Here is a 24,275-nt window from a genome sequence, read left to right on the forward strand (position 1 = left end):
ACCCTTTTAAAAACAGTACTTGATCCAGGATTGAGATTCCATTCTCAAGAAATCCACAAAAGTTTTCCATCTGATACACAGCTCATCATTATTGGGTTGGGGTATTATTTAGGCAGGGGCGGGGGGTTGTTGGTGTTACTGATACTATTTTTTTGTATCTTTATTTTTAGATTTATGATTTAATGTGTAAACTGTTCTCTTTAGTTGTGTACTTTTTGATGTGTCTTATTTATTCTTTATTACTATTTTTGTTATACTGTGTACATTTTTAAAATGTTAAGCCACCTTGAGCATGGTTTTAGCTATGGAAAGGCGGCATACAAATAAAATTATGTATGTAGGTATCAGTCATTTCGACACTCTGCACAGGACCAACTTCCATATTGGTATTATTGAAAAGGGCTAAAATAGTGTGCACATCATCTCCTTATGGGAGAGGGTGTAATAGGCTGTGGTGCCCATGCAATGACTGTGCGATGCTATCCTCTCCGGGCTTTACTAATAGGCAAGAGTAAAGCAGCTTATTTTGAATGTCACGGAAAGGTAGAAATTTGATAGTTTTTTTATTATTGTTTTTAAAAACTTGTATTTTTACTGACAGGGAAGCTGAGGTTCTCCGTGGGGTTTCGGAAAGGGCAAGGTTTCAGATGCCAAAATAACTTCGCCAGTAGTAGATGTCGTGCTTGCGGGTGAGAAAGTGCCATTTGCTGCTCGGCTTCAGCCAGCAAGATGTCTTTGTCTGGCTCTAACAACCGCAGTCAAAATCTGGGCTCTCTCGCCAGTGGGGCAGCTGGATAATTTTAGACATCGGATTTAGTAGTTTATGCCCTTCGGATGACCACGTGCATTAAGTTGTGAGCCACAAAATGACACCGCACAGCTGCTACATTCCTGACACGTTGAAATAAAAGCAAAAGACCGCGTGCCAATCCTGATGGAAAACAGTAAACCTGGCCACGTGTGCGCTTTTGCATTTTAAGCTCACTTTTTACAGCTTGCAGCCGTAACGAAGGTTTTGCTTCCGCTGCCCTGCTGCTATAAAAGCGTAATGAAACAAGCACCCTTCTGCTTGTATGGAAAGAACGTATTTTTTATAAAAAATAACCATAATAAATAACGACTCGAGGCATGCTCTCGAGAAAGAGTGCTCAAGAAAGCAGCCTTCAAATGAGCTGCACCTCGCTGCTCCCCGCCGGCCCAAATTATACGCGGGTTGGGGCTGCAGCGGAGGGGAGGAATGTTGCTCGGAACGCGGAGTGCGAGTCCCCGGGAGCTTCCGGTTCCCTGTCAGAGTGACGCAACAGGAGCCGGCAGAAAGAGAGAGAGAGAGAGAGAGCAGATCGGTCGCCCTGGAAATGTTCTGAACCCGGAAGCAAAACGAAGAGGCTCTTCCGGCCGACTCGTGCTGCCCATGTGTTCGCCGACCGAGTACCGGAATCTGCGCGGGGATGAAGTTCGCTTACAAGGTTCGCTTACAGGGCGGGGGGCTTCGTCCTTTCTGGCCAGGGGTCTCGGAGCTTGGGCAGCCCTTGGTCTGGCAAGAGGAGCCCGTCGCTGCCCGTTTCTTGAGAGCCCAGCCTCTGGGCGGCCGCTTGATCCCAGACCTTCCATCGTCCCTGATTTAGATGAGGTTTCTGATTTGACCTCGGAATGGCCCACTTTCCCTTAGGGTGTCCCTGTTTTCACTGGAGAAATGTTGGAGGGTATGTGATCCTGTCCTCCTTTTTCCTTCCTGTTACTCCTTTTAATCGTTATTTTGCCAAATTGCTCGAGTAGCGTGTCCAGCCCCTCCACACGAGCTGTAATCCTCTGGGAAACCAGGAACGCTCCTGCCGACCTCCGCCACTGCCGACTATCCGCATTTGCTCATAATCTGGCAAACGCACACAAAATTTGCTATCTTTATGTGTTGCTTAACTAGCAGACTCTGGTACTTGGCATGCCACAAATCGTTGAAATTGAACATTAATGTTGACTTCCATTTGCACCACCTTTTCTATCCCCTAGCTGCCTGTTTTCCTTGCAAAACTCCCGTTTTTTCCTCCCACTTGACAGATAGACGCATCTGTGCTCATCCTCCCTGTGGTTGGGAGAATGAGTTGGCTACAAGTCAAATACTCTTCTTTCATCCCATCCGTTATTCAGGTAGACAATGTTGTGATCTCCAGATGATGTTGGACTGCAACTTTCGTGATCCTTGACCATTGACCATGTTGTAAAGGGCTGATGGGAGTCCAACAACATCTGGAGGGCCCCACATTGGCTGCTTCTGCACTATATCCTCTTAATTTATCCCCTCACTGGTTTGTACTATTTGAAACTTCATTTGTTGTTTAGTCGTTTAGTCCTGTCCGGCTCTTCATGACCCCATGGACCAGAGCCCGCCAGGCACTCCTGTCTTCCACTGCCTCCCGCAGTTTGGTCAAACTCATGTTTGTAGCTTCGAGAATGCTGTCCAGCCACCTCGTCCTCTGTCGTCCCCTTCTCCTTGTGCCCTCAATCTTTCCCTGCATCAGGGTCTTTTCCAGGGAGTCTTCTCTTCTCATGAGGTGGCCAAAGTATTGGAGCCTCAGCTTCAGGATCTGTCCTTTCAGTGAGCACTCAGGGCTGATTTCCTGAAGAATGGAGAGGTTTGATCTTCTTGCAGTCCATGGGACTCTCAAGAGTCTCCTCCAGCACCATAATTCAAAAGCATCAATTCTTCGGCGATCAGCCTTCTTTATGGTCCAGCTCTCACTTCCATACATCACTACTGGGAGAACCATGGCTTTAATTATATGGACCTTTGTTGGCAAGGTGATGTCTCTGCTTTTTAAGATGCTGTCTAGTTGAAACTTCATAGGTATATATAAAAAAATTGTCCAGTAGCACCTTAGAGACCAACTACTAGTTAAGTCTGCATTCACTTCACTTCTCTCTCTTTTCAGTTCTCCAACTTGCTGGGTACAGTCTACCGACATGGAAACCTGAATTTCACTCCAGATGGGAACTCTCTGATTAGTCCTGTGGGAAACAGAATTACCGTCTTTGACTTGAAAAAGTATGCATCTTCTTTCATTGTCTTTATAAATGAGCTTTCTCAAAGAGTAGATGATCACTAGAGGTACTGAGCCTCTGCATACAACACAGACTGTTAAAAAGGGCTACTTGGGTCTGTTTCTGGGACTCTTCTGTTGTTCCACTATAGTGAAAGAATGTGTTCCATTATCAAAGTTATAAAATGGGCTAATGAATAGTACACTGCATTCACACTGGGAAGGATGTAGCTATTTCCCACTCGCCTTCATACATGTGGGATGACATAAAGGAAATCTGGCCTGAGAAACATTTGTGCAGAAATGTATTTCTATGTGCAATTCACACTTCCTGGATTGGGCAGAGGTGTATAACAGATTAGCATTTTGCATACTGTTCTGTCACTGTTTGGACGTTTTATTGATTCTGTCACCCTCTTCTCTTCCAGTAACAAGTCTGAAACATTACCACTGGCAACCCAGTACAATGTCACATGTGTGGGACTCTCTCCAGATGGAAATCTTGCTGTATTAGTTGATGAAGGTATTTTAGATTTTTAACATAATAAAAAAGAATTCAATCAGAATCACAAATTTTTAACAGAAATATAAGTTACGGTTAGATTCATTTTAAGTATAACTATCTTTTATATATTTTGTTCTACAATCAAGGCAAAAAATGTTGCTTTTATTATAGTCCCTTGAATAACATGACTCTTTTATTTCATTTAGAAATTTGAGTTTGAAATTGGGCTGAATATAAATGATGCTCAATCTATTTGTTCTTTTTCCAACAGAGGGAGCTGCCTTGCTTGTCAGCTTGATCAGTAAATCTGTGATTCATCAGTTCCATTTTCAGAAACCTGTACACAGTGTCTGTTTTTCCCCAAATGGAAAGTAAGAGAAACTTCCTGGTTTTGTGCTTATTTCTTTTTTTGTATGTATAAGTGATAGTAGTACCAGTTGTTGAAATGAATTTTGCTTATCATAGGAGTTGGGAAGTAATAGACACAGTAGGAAACGTGACCCTTTTTACTGGATCACCTTTATACACCCAAAATCAATATGCTTCTTGTACAAAAGTGTCTGGTGACAAAATAATTACAAATAACTATCTAGCTGTAAATACAGACTTTCACTTATGTTTATGTATGTGTGTAGATGTATAAACCTTGGAAACTTGCACAGTTCTACTGCATTATCTGAATACATGCGCTTAGTCTTATCTTGTTCATTTTTATTTCTCTGCTGGATAATTATGTATGTTAAGTTCATTTTTCATATTATGTTAAACAGGAAATTTGTGGTCACAAAGGAGAACGTTGCTCTGATGTACCATGCCCCAGGAAAAAAGCGAGAATTTAATGCGTTTGTCCTTGACACAACTTACTATGGTGCATATGACGAAACAACATGCATTGATTGGACAGATGATTCTAAGTAAGTTTTAATATATGCGGTTTACCAAGGCAACATAGAAAATGAGCAAATACATTGAAAGCCAATGCGACATGGGTTGATTGTATCTGCTGATAATTTTGAAAATCTTGCATTGCAAAAAGAAAAGAAAAGAAAAGAAAATTCTGCATTGCTCTTTTTAGGAGAGTGTATTTAAGCAGTGCCTCACCTCATAAATTCCCTTAACAGTAATGCTAAAAGTTCAGGTTATTGTTTCAGGATTCTCCATTGTCCACATTTTTCATTCGTTAATAGAGATCTTGTTACCTCCTGAGTTAATAAACAATTTTTATTAAAGTAAACATAGAGGGTTGGGTCCAGCAGAACCTGTCTGCAAATGGAGAGATTCTTTCTCTACACAGAAGGTGCTGCAGTCAAGCCCAAGTTTCCCTGAATAGAAAGAGGGACACACTTTTTGAAATCTGTTCCTCCTACAGCTCTCTGCTGCCACTTCTTACACTGTTCCAGAGGTTCCCCAACCCTCCAGAGTAGATGGGGTGTATATGTGCAGAGTATTGTAGAAGAGAAGGACCAGTGAAAATTGCCTTCCCCACTCTTCTGTGAATTAGACCTGGAGACATCCCATTTATTGAACAGAAATCCTCTCATGGATCTCTGAATCCAACTTAAGATTTGTAATGCAATCATTTCCATCGCTCCATACAATAATTCCATTCTTTAAAAAAGGATTGTTGAAATATATAAAAAATGATTCCTTAATTTTCTCCTCTTTCAAATAAATATAATGTATTTCTCTGAATTCACTGTCTATAAAAGTTTACTTAAATCAGTTTCTAATATCATTAAGCATCCACTGATCTATTTCAATTACCTCTGTTTTGTACATCCACATGTACACACTTTGGCCAATAGCAGTAAGGGATTGACCGAATGCCTTTCCCCAGTTTAAACTGGAGAGACTATCCACTCAGATGGCGGGAACTGGGAGCTGTGGTTTGGAATCCCATGATTTCCTTCCAGTGGCAGTGAACCTCTGGATCCAAATCTGTCTCTTCATTCCTTGCTATCTTGGCAAAGCCTCTCACTCTCAATAGAGAGTTGAGCAGTATAAACTGCTTGTTGACATATCCACTATGATGTAGTTTTTGAGATGTTCTAACCACGATTCTTTTATTCTAGATGTTTTGCAGTAGGAAGCAAAGATATGTCAACGTGGGTGTTTGGAGCAGAGCGCTGGGCCAATCTGATTTATTATGCATTGGGAGGTCATAAGGATGCAATTGTTGCCTGTTTTTTTGAAGGAAACAGTCTAGATGTATGTACCTCTTCTATATATATTGCATTGGCTTTTATGGTTAGTGTACTTTGCTCTTGGATAATTATATGGCACAAGTCAATGAAAGGCTGTATATAGTCTACTTTCCTCAAGGTGTTTACATACTGTAGGGGTCTTCTGCAGATTGCTTATCTGGGGGGCAGTGGCAGTTCTTTAAAAAAAGTGCCCAGAACTGATGTCCTGGGTGCCCAGAAATAAGCCAGCAATCAGCACCTCAGATATATTATGTTCCCATATATCTAAGTCCAGAAGGGGCCTGTTACGGATTTTGGACATTGGCAGTTAATTAATGTATATATTTAGAATGTATGTATACAGCGGAGCTCAAAAGTGTACAATAAACGTAAGATAACAATAAAGTAGGATCTCAACAAGGCTTTATATTTGGTCTAAAAATTCAGTTTATTAGACATCTCACATCCAAGCTTGCTTTCTCTCAAATAAGTTCAAATTGAAAGATAATGTCTTTGTAATTAGGTACACAGGAAGCTGGCTCATACTGAATCTAGCTATTAATCTATCAGGCTCAGTCTTGTCTATACTGACTGGTAGTGAGTTTCCAGGCTTTTAGGCAGGAGCTTTTCACAGCTCTTACCTGGAGACATGAGGAATTAAATTGGGGATCTGCATGACTATGTTGCAAGGGAGATGCTTTTTCGCTGAACTGTGGTCATTTTTTTCTTTGTAAGTCAAGTAGCTTACAAGATTCTGTTTTACAGTTTCATGAGAGAACATTTTATTCTTAGAGAATTGCAGTCTTTTGAGCTAAGTATCCTTTCGACTCTCAGTTGAGCGTAGTGACATCAAATGTTTGTTTAGCTCATCTGCTTAAGGCTCATTTCAGTTGTGCAGTGATGTTAACCATTATGTTTTGGTGTTCCAGTTGTACACTGTCAGCAGAGATGGGGCTTTGTGTGTCTGGCAGTGCGATACAGAACTAGATGGTTTGAAAGTTCGACCCCCAAAAGATCAAACTGAAGACGAGGCAGAATTGGCAGAAGGCCTAGATGAAGAGTTGGTGGAAGAACAGAAGGGCAAAGAGGTCCATGGGAAAGCCAGCACACATAAGAAAAAAGAGAAGGGAAAGAGAGTAAAATACTCTTGTGCTGCCAAGTAAGTGATCTTCCAGAGAGAAAAGGAGGAATATGTTGCAACCAGGAGCTTGGTCATGTAGTTAAAGCCAGTGTATATGAAAACAAAACAGTTCCATTTGACTGTCTCATTGTCACACTATGAATGTGCTGCAGGCATGAATATTGATTAGGATTATGGCATTCTAACCTTCTAAAGTGTGAAGATCTCCCACACCACAATCTCCAAGCATGTTCAGCTGAATACACTTAGACTTGCCCTTGTGGTGGACAACACTGCCTTAACAAGCATCCAGTTAATAAGAAACAGGCTCAGACTTCCCCTATCAGTGTGCCAGGATCTGAAGTGGACATGTTGGAGGTGGAACAGAAAAATGCCATACTGAGCAATTCTATCCCCTGATTCATTGGTTAACCAGGGGGTGGGGGCAGGCATTGCTCTGCTGCCGAGTCCCCACTGTGCCTGACAGTGCATGGGCAGGTGGAAGCTACTGCTGGTGGTATCCAGTGTTAACCACAACATTGTTTCTTCCTTTGACTTTTTTATAGCATTTTTTTTTTAAGTGGCGGGTTGGACATTGCTTGGATTTTTAAGAGATTGCTACCCTTCTTTACTTGTTTTTACTTCATTTCCAAAATGTCAGAGTACCGTTGGTCTTTTGCTGGTGTATTATGAAATTAATTGAGTGGTAAATATGCCCTGCATTAAACATATGTCAGTAGTATATTTCAATTGTTTTCTCAGATACTTTTTCAACAAAGAAGGTGATTTTAACACCTTGACAGCTGCAGCTTACCACAAGAAAATCCACCTACTAGTCACTGGCTTTGCGTCTGGAATTTTTCACCTCCACGAACTTCCAGAATTCAATCTCATCCATTCTTTAAGGTAGGTATGGATATTGCTTATTGTACAGAAATGTAATTCTAGAGAAAGAACAAATCTTTTTTTTCCTATAAAAGCAATTTCTGCTTTATAAGCTTGGACAGAGTGATACTGGTATTAGTGTCCTTTCTTCATCTACAGGTTCTTGTGACTTAATAATGCATTATTTTATATGGGTCTGAAATTTTAGCATGGGCACCCAAATGCTTCGCTTTAAGCAGTTTCTTTCTTTCTTTTTGCTACTTAGCATTTCGGACCAAAGGATCGCATCTATTTCTATCAACAGTACTGGTGACTGGATTGCTTTTGGGTGTGCAGGTGTGTAACTATAAGACACAGAGTTGAATGAGGGCCTGTTTATACAATCAGTTATGTTGAGAGAACCCTTTGACACACTTCATCTGTGGAAATTCCTTTAGATATAAATTGGGGGCTGCTGGGATGAGAAGCTTAAATCTTCAGCTCTGCTGGTGTTAAGAAGTTCCCAGTGCTGACACTGTTGAAGACACCGTAGCATAATTTGCTTATCTTTGCTTAGTCAAGGTTCAGCCAGGTGAGGTAAAGCTGGTAAGCCAAGCTGGTGTAAGCTCCCAGGAAAGGTCATGGCTGGGGCAGGACCAGCGCCCTCTCTCTGACTTAGGCTGGATCCTGAGCCCATTCAGTTTGGTTGCATGACCTGTCATAGAATACACCTTGAAAGGCTTGCTATGCTCAGGCAGAGCAGCAGCCCCACTGTTGGACAGTGTTTGGATCAGGTTTCACTTCATGCTGTCTTAACCTACACCAGCTTGCTTTGCGTCGTCTTCTTATGCATATGATTGCTCCTTTAGAGACTTTGGAAAGTTATCCCATCCAGGCAAAATTAGGGAGGTTGGACCCATTTCTTTATCAAGCTGGGTTATGAAATCACGAACAATAGCAGGCTTAGTCAGAATCTCCTTTCTTGTTACATGAATACATTGGTTTGGGCCCTAGCCTCTGGAGCAGGAGAAAACAAGCTTCCTCCATCTTCCATGTGACAGCCTTTTAGATATTTGAAGGTGGCTATCATATCTCCTCTTTTCCAGGCTAAACATACCCAGCTCCCTCGACCATTCCTCATAAGGCTTGGTCACGGCAATGTGTGTTGCCTTGCCAGTTCATGCACCACATTGTCCTTGTGAATATGGGCAAGCGCAAGTTTGTGTAAAAAATAAGAATCCAGTAGAACCCTGAGAGCGGGGAAATGCTCATCCAGTTTGGTCAGTCTTGATTGGCGCAGTTCTTTCACCCGCCATATTTCTGATCTCATTAACTACAATTTACAGACTTAGCTTTGTGTTTGTTGGTGTATTCTATGTATTGGTGCTGCAGGAAAATGTATAGATTGAATAGTTGTATTTGAGTCTGAACTCCTTGTCATTATCCTTACAGGTCTGGGGCAGCTTCTGGTTTGGGAATGGCAGAGCGAGTCCTATGTGCTGAAGCAGCAAGGCCATTTCAACAGCATGGTTTCTCTTGCATATTCTCCAGATGGACAGTACTTAGTCACTGGCGGAGATGATGGGAAAGTAAGTCTGCCGCATGTTATTGAACATGGAGTTTGTAACTCTCTAAAATCTGCAATTTCTGGACATATGCAATAAAGATACTAAGAAAGGAGCTCTTAAAGTTCCTAGGAGCTAGGAACCTTAATTTATTTTGGATATGTTGTCACTCCTGTTTGCTATGGCTGATGCTTGCATTATTTTTTTAGAAAAAAGACATTAGTGTATATTTGGAGCAGAAGCAAAGCTGTGTAACATGGAAGTTGACCACGTTCTTGGTTGTCTGTAGCGACTCGTAATGTCTGGCCAGATCATGTTGTCAGTGATGTTTCCGGCTGATGACAAAATGATAAATTTATGTCCTTGGGCTTCTGCATGTGTGATTTTGAATGACTTGCTTAACTTCCCTGGAAGTTTAGCTCTGCTAAGTGTGGTGTTCTGGAATGTTCTTTCAGAGACATGAATCTCAATGCTGTGTCAGTCCCAGAAAAGGAATATTTCTGAAGCTTACTGGAGCATTTTCTGTTTTATTTTCAGGTGAAGGTGTGGAACACCAGCAGTGGTTTCTGTTTTGTAACCTTTACAGAACATACAAGCAGTATATCTGCCGTAACATTTACTGCTTCAGGATATGTCATTCTGAGTGCTTCCCTAGATGGGACAGTTCGAGCTTTTGATTTGCACAGGTAAATTATTCTTTTACCCCCCTAGCAAAATTCTCTCTTCCCTGAGCTTGGAGTGGAAAACCAGAGAATTTAGAGGGAATATTTCTAATTAATATCTAGAATGTTGTTTGGTTAGATGTGGTAAACTCCTCTTGTGCCATTGTGTCATGTGAGCATTTCATAATTTGAAAGTGTCCAATAGAAAAATTGCACCCAGTTTCAGAAACAACCAAAGCCTAGCCTTCGCCATTGAGGAGAAGCCTAGGCTTTGGTTGTATAAATATTCCATCACTTGGGATATTCCATCACTTTTTGTGATATCACTGAGGGACTTTTACCTAGAATAGTATACAGGCACCAAAGTTCTTCCTTAAATCACATTCCTGCATGTTTTAAACAGGTACCGCAATTTCCGCACCTTCACTTCCCCACGACCAACTCAGTTCTCTTGCTTGGCTGTGGACTCCAGTGGCGAGATTGTTTCAGCTGGTTCTCAGGACTCCTTTGAAGTATTTGTGTGGTCAGTGCAGAGTGGGCGACTCTTGGATGTAAGAGACATTTTGATCTGGTTGTCTCAATTCCTTTTGAAACTGCTTTTAATTGAGGCTGACTCCATCCTTAGAGCAGAGACCGTATATATTTGCAGGATTGAAAACAATCATTGAACTTGAGTGAGTTGAGCATCATTAAAAATAGGCACATCTTTAATTTATCTTACTAGCTAATGTTCAGTTTTTGCATATAAATTCAGCTTCTAACATCAAACCCTATTGATCGGCACAGCTGTGCCCACTTGGTGTTCCCTGTGTCTTCATAGTTTCAACAGAATCCTTTGTAGAGCAAGTGGAGAGGTCTGCCTATCATTTTCACTCCCATTATGATCATTCAATATAAGGATGTATCCCCTATATGTTAGCTGTTCCGTGTGTGCTGCCGTGCTGAATCTGGCAATGATATCTGTTGCCAAATAGTCGTGTCTTGCATTGCTGATCCACAGCTGTGATGGCGATACAGTGATTGTTCTAGTGTTGCTGTATTGAAAGTCCTAGCGCTTGTGATCCTGGATCCTTGCACTGATTTGATGGTGCATTAGAAGGATCTGGTCATGTGCTTTGCTGATTTTAAATGTGGCCCAAAAGTCATATACTATAGTAACTTTAAATGTTGGGAATTGCAACCTAGTAATGAAATCTCTAATGTGCAACTTTTGCATTTTGTATGCATATAGTTCCATCTGTGGATTATTGTTTTCCCTGTATAAGATCCTGTGTAAACCAACTTATACATGGCTTTTCTCCATTAGGTCTTAGCTGGTCATGAAGGCCCCATCAGTAGCCTGTGTTTTAATCCCGTCAAGTGTGTCCTAGCAAGTGCCTCTTGGGATAAGACAGTCAGGTTGTGGGATATGCTGGATAGCTGGAGGACCAAGGAAACACTGGCACTGAACTCGGATGGTGAGTCCCTTGGAAATCTCTTGTGCGACTGCAGGCAGCTATGTTCTCCATGTGATGTTGGGTGGCTGGTTAAAGCTTCAGTTGGTCCTAGGTTCTGGGAAGAAAGCGTGCATATAATGCAGCTTTTTCCTCACGACTGGAACTTAATTTGTCAGGAAGTACATCTGTGTTTACTTCTATTTACTTGAAGCATTTCTGTCTCTCCCTTCTTTGTTGCCCAGTCCCAGGGCAGGTTGCAAAACATGCAGTGCACCATAAACTGCAATAAATACTATAATAACAAGCTGAAGGATCCGATGAGAAACAGTCAATGAGCAAGCATTATAAGATTCATATTAAAATGAGTAAATGCAGTCATTGCATAAAAGCTTGGCAATACAAATACATTTGCATTAAAAACCAACCAACCCAGTACAGCAGGGGTTAGCAGTACCTGCTTTTAAATGTAAACTGCAAAAGGTTCAGAAATGAAAAAAATGCCAGGATAAATGGTTATGTTTCAGCACGACTTTATACAGCACAGCATTATATATAGTCTTTGTGACGATGGATATGTTATGTGTTGAGTGTGTGTGTTCATGTATGATTTCTGGAAGTTCTGAATCTGGTTTCATTGAGTTTATCTTTGTGTGTTTTTTAACAACTGAGGGCAATGTGGCCGAAATGTACATACAGGAAGGCGTGACTTTTGGTTTTTCTCCCTTACCTTTTTCAGTGCTCGCTGTTGCTTTTCGTCCGGATGGCAATGAACTTGCAGTTGCTTCCTTGGATGGACAGATCACTTTCTGGGATCATGAAAATGCTGTGCAGACTGGATCAATTGTAGGACGACATGACCTTCAGATGGGCAGAAAAGAGCTGGACAAAATAACCGCCAAACAATCTGCTAAGGGGAAGTAGGTAGCCTTTTTTTTTAAAAAAAAAAAAAATTTCTTGGTTTACAGAAGTACATGCCTTGTCTCTTTTTTCAGGTTGTAAAGCCTTTTCTACAGATCAGTTACATTTGTTATGAGACATTAGTGTTGAGTACAGTATAAGGTCAGGGATGGAGAGAAGGGGAGAGCAGGGCTGGTGGTGAAACTTATATTGTTTTTTATCATGTATGTGTGGGGTTTTGTGTCAGCGCCAACTGGATAGGTTCTCTTTCTATTTGCTTGTTACATAAGTAGGTTGACTATTTGATCACAGGGTTGGGAGGGATCTCCGGTGTCATCTAACCCATTTGTGACCCTATTCTAAGAAGGACTAGCTCTCTTCCTTTGAATTAGGGATACTTAATATAGTTGTTGGAATTAACTACCTGTGTATCTGGTGAACCTGAGTTTTATTAGACTAGTTTTAATAGAGAAGTAGGAAGCTTGTGCATTGCTGGCTGCCTTTGAAAGCTCTCTTGTGCGTCCTGTTGACGTTTTGTAAATTAAATGTGTCTCCTTACTGCAGATAAAAGTGTGTATATGTGATTGTATTAGTATCTGGTTTTGATAACTTCTTAAGATGTGGTCATCTGACTTAATGCTCCCATCAACTATGAGCTTGTAGTCAGACTTGTAGTCTTAGGTTTTACTTGTTGCTGTGTGAAGGGTAACCTTGCAATTTGTTAGAGCTCATTCAGCACCCCTCTTACCATGTTAGCAGGCAAAGGCAGTAAGAGAATGGCAGGCATATGTTTTGAAGGACTGTATTCAGATAACTTATTCAGATAATTTTTGCAAAGAAAGAACTTATTGCAGGTAGGTTTTTAAACAGTGATGAACATGTCAGGCGATATGAGTATTTTCTCTTTTTTTAATCTCCCACTAATAAAATAGAAGGCTCTACTATAATTAATAACCCCATGGTATTCAGGCTGTCACAACATTGTTTATTTCAATCCTGACCTTTTTCTATTATGTGTTGAGTCTCTTTAGTTCATGAAGAAATGATTTTAAGATGTCTATGGTTGGGTAGAGAATGTTGGGATACTGCCAGGGAGACAAAGTCCATCATGGCCCCACGTCGCCTCCGGATGTCCATCGATCTCCCGTAGACACGCAGTATCAGCAATTAGCGACACAAGTTCCAGAAATAGCTTGCCACATTCCAGGGCTGATGCACGCTCTTATCAGCAGATAACGCACAGCGAAGATGCACGCAGGAGAGCATTATTTATAAGTTTATTCTGCGTTAGTCAGAACAGAGAAAAACATGACTGCCTGCTTCAGTGTTTCAGGCACCGAGAGAGAGAAACGAAAGCAACAGAAAACATAAACATCCTGTGAACAGGAAATGCGCAGATTCTGTGACTCACAAAGACTGCTCCCTTTTAAGGTGGAACGGAAATATCCTATCATCTGGCCATTTAGCTTTGGGCACTAAGTGCCTTCAGAGGCTTCCTCCCCCTTTCCGTGTAACCTGTAGTATCTGTGGTTCAACCCAATTGCAACCTTTGTACGTAAACCTTAAGTTGTTCTCTGTTAACAACCTTAGACAACAGATCAGCAGGAATTTCATTTCCTGGTATGTAGGACACCTGAATGAGTCCTTTCTGAATACACTCTCTTGCACGATGTAGCTTAATCTGCAAGTACTTGGTTCTTTGCTTGCAACTCTCTGAGTTCAGCAAAGCCAAACAGGATCTATTGTCTTGATACACTTGTACAGTACATTTCACAGAAACTCTGATGTCCTTAAACAGTTGCATCAACCATTCACAATCCATGAGTGAAAATGGCAGAGCATTGAGTTCTGCTTCACAGGAACTTAGGCTAACTGTTGTCTGCTTCTTGCACAACCAGTCAAACAGGCAGTGGTTGTACATGTAGCATACTCCAGAAGTGCTTGTACCATCCGTGGTGTCACTTCCAAAACTAGCATCTGCAAAGATTTCAAGACCTCTAATCTTCTGACTGGTGAACCTCAGCCTGTAGTGCAAAGTCCCTTTCAGAGAAAGGTAAATGAGGACCTAATTTCTTAGCACAACAGACATCTATCTGCAGCATAACCAGAATATCTCTCTTGGTGGAAGGGATTGACTTATAACATAAATCTAACATGTCTTTGTTTTCCTCCCCAGATCTTTTACTACTCTATGTTACTCAGCTGATGGGCAGTGTATTCTAGCAGGAGGGCAGTCAAAGTTTGTTTGCATTTATCATGTCAAGGAACAGATGCTCATTAAGAAATTTGAAATATCTTGCAACTTGTCTTTGGACGCAATGGAGGTTAGTGATTGATTCCCCCACCCCCTCATTTGTTGTGTATGTTTGGGTATGATCTATATGACACTATTAAACAGAAGTATGTTTGTGCTTCTGCTTCCCTGTGGCAACCTGAGTTGTAATCCGTCAATGAATTCAGTCTTTGGACCAAGTGATGCAAATCTGTGCTCCAAAGTATTTTGTTATGAGATTCCAATCTATTTCTGGTATGAATCAATGTTGTCTTTCTAGTGCTTGACTTTTATCCAGAAAGCATGGGCACACCTTAGATTTGGAGGGATAGAGATTGAGCAAATGCTGTAACCCTTTAAATATTCTGAAACATTATAGAAATTCCAAATAGTTTACCTGAATTCACATGCCTTCTACCTGAAGAATATAAGCTTTTCAATGTTGTTGCTGTTTTTCAATTTTACAGGAGTACTTGGATCGCAGGAAAATGACTGAATTTGGTAGCATGGCATTAATAGATGAAGGAACTGGGGATGATGATAATGTTGCAATCCCTCTTCCGGGAGTTAAAAGAGGTATCTGTTTCCATTTCACAATTTTCAGCTTATCTGCTGTTTCATGTGTGCCAGGTACTCTGTGAGCTAGGAAGCTCCCTTGCTGAGTCGGGGAGGAATGGAAAGGGTGAGAACATGCAAAGCAAGCCTTTTGTTTATGCTTTCTCACTTTTACTTCCTAAAGCGGTGATCAAACCTTTTTTTAACCTGGGAGTCCAGCTAATAGCACTTTGTCTTCTTTAGTCATCTCCTGAAGAGTGAAACCCATTGTGTGAGAATGGGCACTTGGAATTTAAGATTTCAAAATGCTGAGGTCAATGCAGCCATCAGTTTCACATTCTGTGATGGTTCTAGGGCAGTGATTCAGTGCCTCCAGCACTGTGGACCCCACCAGCATTTTCACATCCATCCCTGTTTTGTGAAGTTGTCCCTGTTGCCTCTTTCCTGTGTTCTCTTGCAGTTTACCTGCCTTAATCTGCTTTCGCTCCCATCAGCCCCATCCAACGTTGCAATCAGAAGGCTAGGCAGATTCCTAGATACTACTGCAACAATCTGTGCTGTTCAGTGACAGTGATGATAGGGAAGGAAATGGGTTGTATCCAACACTGCGCAAGCAGAGTTCCACTTGGGCAACAGGACTTTCATTGCCTCTCTTTTTCTGGTACATCAGCAAAAGCTGCTCCAGGGGTTCCCCAGCCCTCCAAAAACTTATTTTGAGTGTGTCGGCGGGACTAGTGGGGTACGTGAGAGGAAGTTCCATTGCATGCAGCTTCACATGTTGTGTGAAGCTTTCAGTGTTGGATAGAGCCGAAAATGTAGTTTTTACTATGCTGTTTAAACATTTTACTCTGGCAAACAGTTTTAAACCTTTTTAGGAATATTGTACTGATGGCTAACTAAATGAACATGGATTCTCATGGTTGATACATGCAAAGTTAATATTTAACTCAAGAAGTTAATTGAATTTGTCTTTTACTTTGTTTCAGGTGACATGAGTTCCCGATCCTTTAAACCAGAAATAAGAGTGACAAGCCTCCGCTTCTCTCCTACTGGTGGGTGCTTTTAGAAGGGAGCTGGCAATGGTGTGCTGCTGCTTTTAGGATCAGGTTGTGGTGGTTTAAAAGAAATGGAAGGGGCTGTCTTTTTTAAAAATTGCTATTAATATTTTTTTTTGTTTGCAAATTTAATGAGAAGAACAAGGAAAAAGAGGAAATAAAAGAAGAGAAAGAGGGATAATGATAACTGGCATATACAAATAATACTAAAGATAGACCACCATTAGTAAGTAAATCTTAAATTAAACATACGTTAAGAAGCCTTCCAAATGTCCAAATAGGTATCCACACAAAACTGATGCCCATATGAAACATGTGGGGATCCCTGTGTGCTTGTGCTCCCTCAAAATCATGCCCCCCTGGCCCTCCCCATGCTATGCCTCTGCCTTGAGTGTTTTCCCTAACACTCCTCATATGCTGTTTTGTGCATCCATCTCTTGCCATCAGCATTGAGAGGCAACCAATCAGACCTTTGCCTTTCATTTGCAGCAGGAAAGAGTAGTGAAGGAAACTTGAAGAAACAAGGATCTGCAGTGACAGGGGCAGGGTAGAGTCCCACCATGCATTTAAAGCACAGGGCTTCCCCCAAAGTGTCATGGAAGCTGTAGTTTGTTAAAGGAACTGGGAATTGAATTAAACTACAGTTCCCACCATTACTTGCTTTGGAATGAGATGGCTGTCTTAGTTCACCCCTAGAACAACATAACTAATCATAATTACTAGATATTTGTCACTTATTTGCACTTGGATTTGACTAGTGGAAAGTACATGTTTTATGCCAGCCAGTACAGTTTAAGAACAAAGTTGTTTGTACATGTAGATTTATTCTTCAAGATCATGGTTTATAAAAGCTGTCTTTAATATAATTTTCCAATATTCCTCCTTTCAGACATGAACAATTTTAACTAGCACAAGCAATATTTCTCTTGTAGGACGAAGCTGGGCAGCAACAACCACAGAAGGTCTTCTTATCTATTCTTTGGACTCTAGTTTGATCTTTGATCCATATGACCTAGAAATTGACATCACCCCTAGCAGTATTCGTAAAGTACTGGTTCAGAAGGAGTACACCAAGGCAATTGTCATGTCTTTTCGACTGAATGAGAAGAAGCTGATTCAGGAGGTCCTAGAAACTGTTCCATACAATGAAAGTAAGCTGGAATTCTGTTGCCAGTCTAATGTGGTGGTTGCAGAAAGCTGGATTTCCTGAGGTTCTAAGACGTCTCCAATACTTGGTTTGCCTATATACTAGGGAGAAGGGAAAGTATATGAAGTCCCAAATGATCTCAGGTGCTTGACATATGTGCAAGAATGCAAGTAGTGACCATTAGAGGAACAGAAAGAGGGGGAGAGAATATATATATATATATATATATATATATATATATATATATATACATATATATATATTTGCTTTCGTAGATTTTCACGGGTACAGGAATGCAGGTTTTGGTGTCTTCGGGTGTCTTCCCGTGTAAGAGTCGGGGTGTCTGTGCGACGTTTCGACGAGGTCTCACTCGTCATCTTCAGGCTGGTGCTTTCGGCTTCTTGTTACTGGAACAGAGCAGAGTCTGGTGTTTGAGTTCCTATAAATACTGTTGAGGGGTGTGGTGTATAGCCTCCAACGTTCTGGGCAAAGAGGAAGTTCCTAGATTAGTGTGCCTTTTCTTCTTTTGTTCCTTAATTACTTGAGGGATATCTTGGGTGATTTCATGAGTGATATTCAGAATATCACTGGGTGGGTCATTAAGTGTAGATTAGTTGCTAAAGCTTTCGTGTCTTGACCTCTTGAGCTTGTGAAGAGTTTTTCTGAGAAGATGGCTGTGCTGCATTTAGTTGTGCTCTGGCTTGGCTTCGTGTATAGGGGCGAGCTATGGTTTTGTGCCTTGTGCCAGCCAGATCTGTGTAGGGATTGCAGGGGGGTGCAGCATCCGGAGGTGCCACTATAGTTTGGCTACTGGATGGAGTCTGTAATATGTCTGTGGAGAGGGTCTGGGTTTGGGTCTGGTGTGGTTGATTGGTGACGGCGTTCTGTGTGCCTCTGGTTCTGGTGTCGGTTTTTGTGGGGAGGGCTAATTTCCAGATGTCTGGCAGGCGGGACGTGTCGTCACGCTTGTTCATGTTGTGAGGGTGTTTCTCTATCTCGATGGCTTCCATGATTATTCTCTTGTGGTGATGTTCCATGTTAAAGAGCAATTTGGAATCTGCAAAATTGACAAAGACCACTTGACAACTGAGTTACAGAATCTCTCAAATGTGTTAATCGCCAATGGATACCAGAAAAACAGGGTTACGAAGCTAATCCAAAAAGAAACACCCCCCAAAAACCAAGACACAGAAGAAAACAATGGCATGGCCCTCCTTCCTTATATCAAGGGCACTACAGACAAAATCAGCAAAATCCTCCATAAACACAATATCAAAACAGCCTTCTGCACCAACCAAAAAATAGCCAATATCCTCAGAAACCCAAAAGACAAAATCCAGCTGGAAAACCAAGGGGTCTATGAAATACCCTGCAAAGTCTGCCCAGCCACGTACATTGGACAAACAAACAGACGAATAAATGCACGTATCGCAGAACACAAGAATGCCGTCAAAAAAGAAGAAAAAACTTCCTCTCTTTTCCAACACATGAAAGAAACAGGACACGAAATTAATTTTGCAGATTCCAAATTGCTCTTTAACATGGAACATCACCACAAGAGAATAATCATGGAAGCCATCGAGATAGAGAAACACCCTCACAACATGAACAAGCGTGACGACACGTCCCGCCTGCCAGACATCTGGAAATTAGCCCTCCCCACAAAAACCGACACCAGAACCAGAGGCACACAGAACGCCGTCACCAATCAACCACACCAGACCCAAACCCAGACCCTCTCCACAGACATATTACAGACTCCATCCAGTAGCCAAACTATAGTGGCACCTCCGGATGCTGCACCCCCCTGCAATCCCTACACAGATCTGGCTGGCACAAGGCACAAAACCATAGCTCGCCCCTATACACGAAGCCAAGCCAGAGCACAACTAAATGCAGCACAGCCATCTTCTCAGAAAAACTCTTCACAAGCTCAAGAGGTCAAGACACGAAAGCTTTAGCAACTAATCTACACTTAATGACCCACCCAGTGATATTCTGAATATCACTCATGAAATCACCCAAGATATCCCTCAAGTAATTAAGGAACAAAAGAAGAAAAGGCACACTAATCTAGGAACTTCCTCTTTGCCCAGAACGTTGGAGGCTATACACCACACCCCTCAACAGTATTTATAGGAACTCAAACACCAGACTCTGCTCTGTTCCAGTAACAAGAAGCCGAAAGCACCAGCCTGAAGATGACGAGTGAGACCTCGTCGAAACGTCGCACAGACACCCCGACTCTTACACGGGAAGACACCCGAAGACACCAAAACCTGCATATATATATATATATATATATATATATATATATATATATGTGTGTGTGTGTGTGTGTGTGTGCGCGTGTGTGTGCGCAGTAGCACCTTAGAGACCAACTAAGTTTGTTCTTAGTCTCGTAGGGTGCTACTGGACAATTTATTTATTTATATATATATTTTTTGACTGCGTCAGACCAACACGGCTACCTACCTGAATCTAGAAGAGGGAGAAATAGGGAAAGAATAGCATCGTGCAATATGGCAGCTTATTGATTTGGATTTCCTTTGCCTGGAGATATCTTTTTTAAATTAAAAAACCAACAACTTGGAACTGGAAAACTTAGTGATGAATCATATAGAATATACTGGGGTTTTTTAGCTTAAGATTTTGCACATGTGATTTAAACTAATAACTTACTATTTTTTAAACCGCAGTTGAAGTAATCTCCTCAGTGCTTCCAGAAGTGTATATAGAAAAAATGCTAGAATTTTTAGCCTCTTCCTTTGAGACATCTCGTCATTTGGAATTCTATCTAATCTGGACTCAGAAGTTGCTTATGTTACATGGATGCAAGTTAAAAACAAGGTTAGTGACCTTGGGGATAAGGGTGTGGGAAGAGAGAGAATAAGACATACTGGTATCCTGCCCATATCCAAGAAATTTGGAATGGTTTCCCGTCAGAACTGGTTGGGCCCAGATCTGCTTAGCTTTAGAAAATTAAATATCATTCTTTCGAATGTGAATTTGAATTAGCAAAATTGGTATTTGTACCAATTTTATCCCTTTAAGGTGATTGGACTGAAAATTACATTCCTAATTGCCAGGTAGCTGCCACGGTGGACAGAACCTTAAATTGTAGCAATATTGTGTATGTGTGTGAGAGAGAGATAATTTACCACTTCTGCAAGTAGTAGTTGTTTCATTGCAAGTCACCATTCACAGCTGTCTCAGTTCTTTGAATTTAGCCCTTTTTATTCTTAAAATGTACAGAATGATTTTTACAAACCAAGAGTTAAGTTTTTTGTGTGCTTTTGCAGGTCAGAGAAACTGCTGCCCACCATTCAATTCCTTCAGAAGAGCATTCAGCGTCACTTTGAAGACGTTTCCAAACTGTACGTATTTTGTTCAGTTGCATTCTCTTTCAAATAATTTCTCTTCCCAGTAGAAAGAGATGACTCTGACTAGACTATTGAGCATTTCTTAATGAAAATTCCCTTTTCCCTTCCTTCCACCTAACATCCCACATTGTATTGGGGATAATTTTACCTGGGATCTTCTAGCTTTGTGTAATTTTGTTCTGTCAAGTTCCTTGCCATTCACTCACTGACCTCTTCCTGTTGCCTTAAGGACCCCTCCAATTCCCAACACCGAATTCCTTCAGGGGCGGGGTAGGTAGTTGGGGGCTGCATACTACTGGTTAGTAGGGACAGTCCTGTACTCCATCCTTGAATGCACACACGCACAAACACACAGTACATACCAGACATACAAACAGCCCCCAATAGCTAACCTGCTCCAATTAGTTCAGGAAGAGGTCTTCTTTCCCATTATCTTAATTCCACCCTTCTGGTGTGTCTTTGTGGGGATGAAAAATGGGCCTTCCTCACTGGGCTGCACTGATCAGCAGAAGAGCATGGAGAAAGCTGGGGTGAGGAAGGGGCTTGGGGAAAGTCTGGCAGGCTAGAGAGTCACCATGTATGTTAGATCTGTTTGTTATTTCAGCCTTAGAGCATCTTGCAACATGGAGTTTACTTGCAGAAGCAGCTAGTAAGAAAGATCGTGGTTAATTAGTTGCGTGTGCCAATGAAGCATCCTCAGTTAAAATCCATAAACATAACTTTCATATTGCCTCAAACATAGTACTTTTCATTGGAGCCATTCTCAGGTTTGCCTTGAGAAATTAAGCTATGAGTGTGGCATGTGTGAACCAATGCAAGTAGTATGTTGCTGATAGTGGTCTGATTACTGGCTACTTTTTATAAACATAGGAAAGCTCTTGCATGCACTGCTTTGAATCTACCTAACCCCCCCCCCCCAATGGTCTTTGTCTCTACAGTTGTGACTGGAACTGTTATAACATGAAATATATTATGGCCATTTCACAACAGAGGGGTGTGAAACGTACAGCAGAAGTGTCTGAAAATGAAGATTTGGAAGACTCCAATAATGACTCTGTCATGGAAGAATTGCCTGCACTTCCATGAACTTTTGAGAATGCTTTTTCATACATGTAATTTAAACAGTGGTATTCACTGAGAACTGAGCAGCCCTCATAGAGGCATATTTTGTACAGGTGATGCAGCAACATGATTGGGAGTAAGCAGGCTATTCCTTTTTGTCCTCTGTTTCTAGACTAGCATGTAAATTCTTGATACTGCTAAATTTTAAGCAAGACAATGTCATCAAACATTTTAGATGCCTGGGAGGAGGGGCAGGATCCATCTGCCACCAGTTGACTTCTGTTTCTGCACAGGAACTTTGAAGCTCTCTCCTTCCATTGACAGCCCTTTCTGGATTGGGAAGTCATTCAGAGTGGCACCCTGCAAGAATACATGGGGTGCCACTGAAAGAAAAAATAGACTTCTGGCATTCATGGAAGTATTGGGATGTGAGTGGGGGGTGGGTCCCAGCCTTGGCTTTTTTCTTGGCTTTAGGGTAAACGTGTAAAAGTGCTGCAGTCATATTGCAAATGGTCCAATGACCTTTAGCACAATTTCATTGATATAAAATTCAACTATTAGTTGTTTATGGGAGAAAGACAAATACTAGGACTGGTGGGATCTGATATCAACTGAATGAATATCTAGGCAAATATTCTTTCTTACGAAGTAGCTCATTGTATGTCCCAAATAACTCTGGTTGACAATTTCTAGAAACAGGCCATGCACAAGTGATTCCAGCTATTCATAATCCATGATGTATTCACAGATATCAATATGAGAATATGGTCAAGTAATAAAGGCATGTTCGTAGCTTTTCAGGTTGTCTGGAGTGCATTAAGGCATGCAGTTACTTTTATGAAGTACTAGAAAATTACTGTGACTCGAATGTAGAAAAGTGTTGTATGTAATAATGTGGTCTCCTACGTTAAACAACAGCAAATGCTCAGCTGTTGTAGCCTGAATGTGAATCGTGTATCACAGGATAAAGTGAACAATGTTATTTCCAAATGGTATTTTGGTGTTATTAGTTGATTGCTAGGATTTTAGCTAGGTATAGGGAGTGTGGAATTTTATTTTTATTGATCTCTATGCCATCATTCACGAAACAATTCCATTTTTTTCCCCAAAGAAAAAATACAGTAAGAACAGTCATACCAAACGGCAGATAGAAATAGCTGCATATTTTAACTTCAGTAGGTTTTTCAGACCTTTCTCCTGGGCAGGTTATTGTGGCCAAAGTTGTTTCTTTAGCTACTTGGATCCTAAGCCATATAGCACGTTAAATGTCAGCACCAGCACTTGGAATCGTGCTTGAAAGCAGGTGAGATTGGTGAACTGGGGGAAGTGATGGTGCAGTTATTCCACTATGACATGTCTTATACCACATCTTTAACCTTGCCTATAGGATGCAGCAACATTGCAATTGGTGGGTGTAGATTTAGTGAGCGGTTGTTCACATCTCAACATTTAAAAGGGTCATATGAATTGGACTTCAGTTGAATGAAAGAACAAATGAGTTATTAGGTGTTGAGTTTCCTGTACCCATTGAGGCTGTTTGCTCCCAAGAAAGACACTGCTGAAATGTATTTTTCTTAGATTACTATGTGATACCCACATTTCCCCCTTTTTTTGGGGGGGGGCAGATCTTTCCACACTCCTCCTCTCCCTTAACAGAAGGGGGCAATTTGGTTTAAAGGGAAATGTTTTTCAATGCCTGAATCAAAACCCAGCATTTTAGTGGTTGATTTTACTACATTGTTGTAAAATAGTTTTGCAAACATGGTTCCTTTGCAAATTTTGTCGCCCAAATTCCTTCAGGCCTTGTTGATGCTTGGGCATGTCCAGTTGATAGAGTTGTCAAGCCACCCACTCTTTTGCAACCTTGTTTGAGTGTATGCAAGTTCTTTTTATAAGTTGGAGCTTTGGGGAAATGCGTTCAAAATAGAAAAGCAAAATACGATGAGGAATTTATGAGGAAACTCAACTGTATAAAAGTGCCGCCCCCTCCGTTGCCTGAGCCTGGTTGGCCGACACAGAGCGCCGGCCGCGCCTGCCAGCCCGAGCCGGTTCGCCCAGTGACCTACTCGGTCAGACCCTCCTTGCGAGCTCATCCCTCTAACGTCAGCGGCGCGACAGGCCTCCTTGCCGGAGGGTGGCGCTGTTGCGCTCCTCCCGGGCCCATGCCGCGCTCGCATTGACGCCGGTGCAACGGGCTAAGCGCTCCGGTGTGGCCGTGTATATAACTCCCTCCCCATTCGTTCCGCGGCTCGTTCCCTTCGAAGCGAAGTAGTGCGGGGATGTTGGCCGCCAGGTTAGCGGGTTGTAGGCCGCCCCTCTCGTCGCTCCGGGTGCTGAGGGGGCTCCCGGCCGCGGGGTTTCATTGCTCGGCGCAGCGTCTCCGCGGGGCCAGAGTCGCTGTGGTGAGTCCGGCTGCCAGCCGAGCGTGGGCGGATGAGCGCCTTCTTTCCCGTGGCGCCCTAAGGGGCGGCGGCCGCTGCTTCTGATCCTCCACAGGCGAGAGAGAGCTTCGTGGAAAATTACTACCACCTTTC

The 24,275-nt window shown here is 41.8% G+C and overlaps 1 protein-coding gene across 1 annotated transcript; it reads left to right on the forward strand.

The window, feature by feature from the left end:
- The first annotated feature begins 1,322 nt into the window (after positions 1-1,322).
- Positions 1,323-22,538, forward strand: PWP2 (PWP2 small subunit processome component). Its single transcript, XM_082219826.1, has 21 exons — positions 1,323-1,466; positions 2,928-3,040; positions 3,464-3,558; positions 3,812-3,911; positions 4,311-4,454; positions 5,613-5,748; positions 6,653-6,882; positions 7,606-7,749; positions 7,994-8,064; positions 9,160-9,296; positions 9,810-9,958; positions 10,338-10,485; positions 11,241-11,391; positions 12,107-12,287; positions 14,444-14,591; positions 15,007-15,115; positions 16,081-16,146; positions 17,082-17,300; positions 19,996-20,146; positions 20,599-20,673; positions 21,618-22,538. The coding sequence occupies exons 1-21, from the start codon at positions 1,449-1,451 to the stop codon at positions 21,763-21,765; spliced, it is 2,733 nt and encodes a 910-aa protein (XP_082075952.1). The 5' UTR covers positions 1,323-1,448; the 3' UTR covers positions 21,766-22,538.
- Positions 22,539-24,275: the final 1,737 nt, after the last annotated feature.

This window comes from Podarcis vaucheri, assembly GCF_965113315.1.
Source record: "Podarcis vaucheri genome assembly, chromosome: 4".
Taxonomy (NCBI): Eukaryota; Metazoa; Chordata; class Lepidosauria; order Squamata; family Lacertidae; genus Podarcis; species Podarcis vaucheri.

What these genes read in the sequence shown, in the direction of transcription:
- PWP2 (XM_082219826.1), top strand. An exon ending in AAACAATCTGCTAAGGGGAA is followed by an intron (nt 12,288 to 14,443) that starts GTAGGTAGCCTT and finishes TTTCCTCCCCAG; the next exon opens with ATCTTTTACTACTCTATGTT. An exon ending in GGATGCAAGTTAAAAACAAG is followed by an intron (nt 20,147 to 20,598) that starts GTTAGTGACCTT and finishes GTGCTTTTGCAG; the next exon opens with GTCAGAGAAACTGCTGCCCA.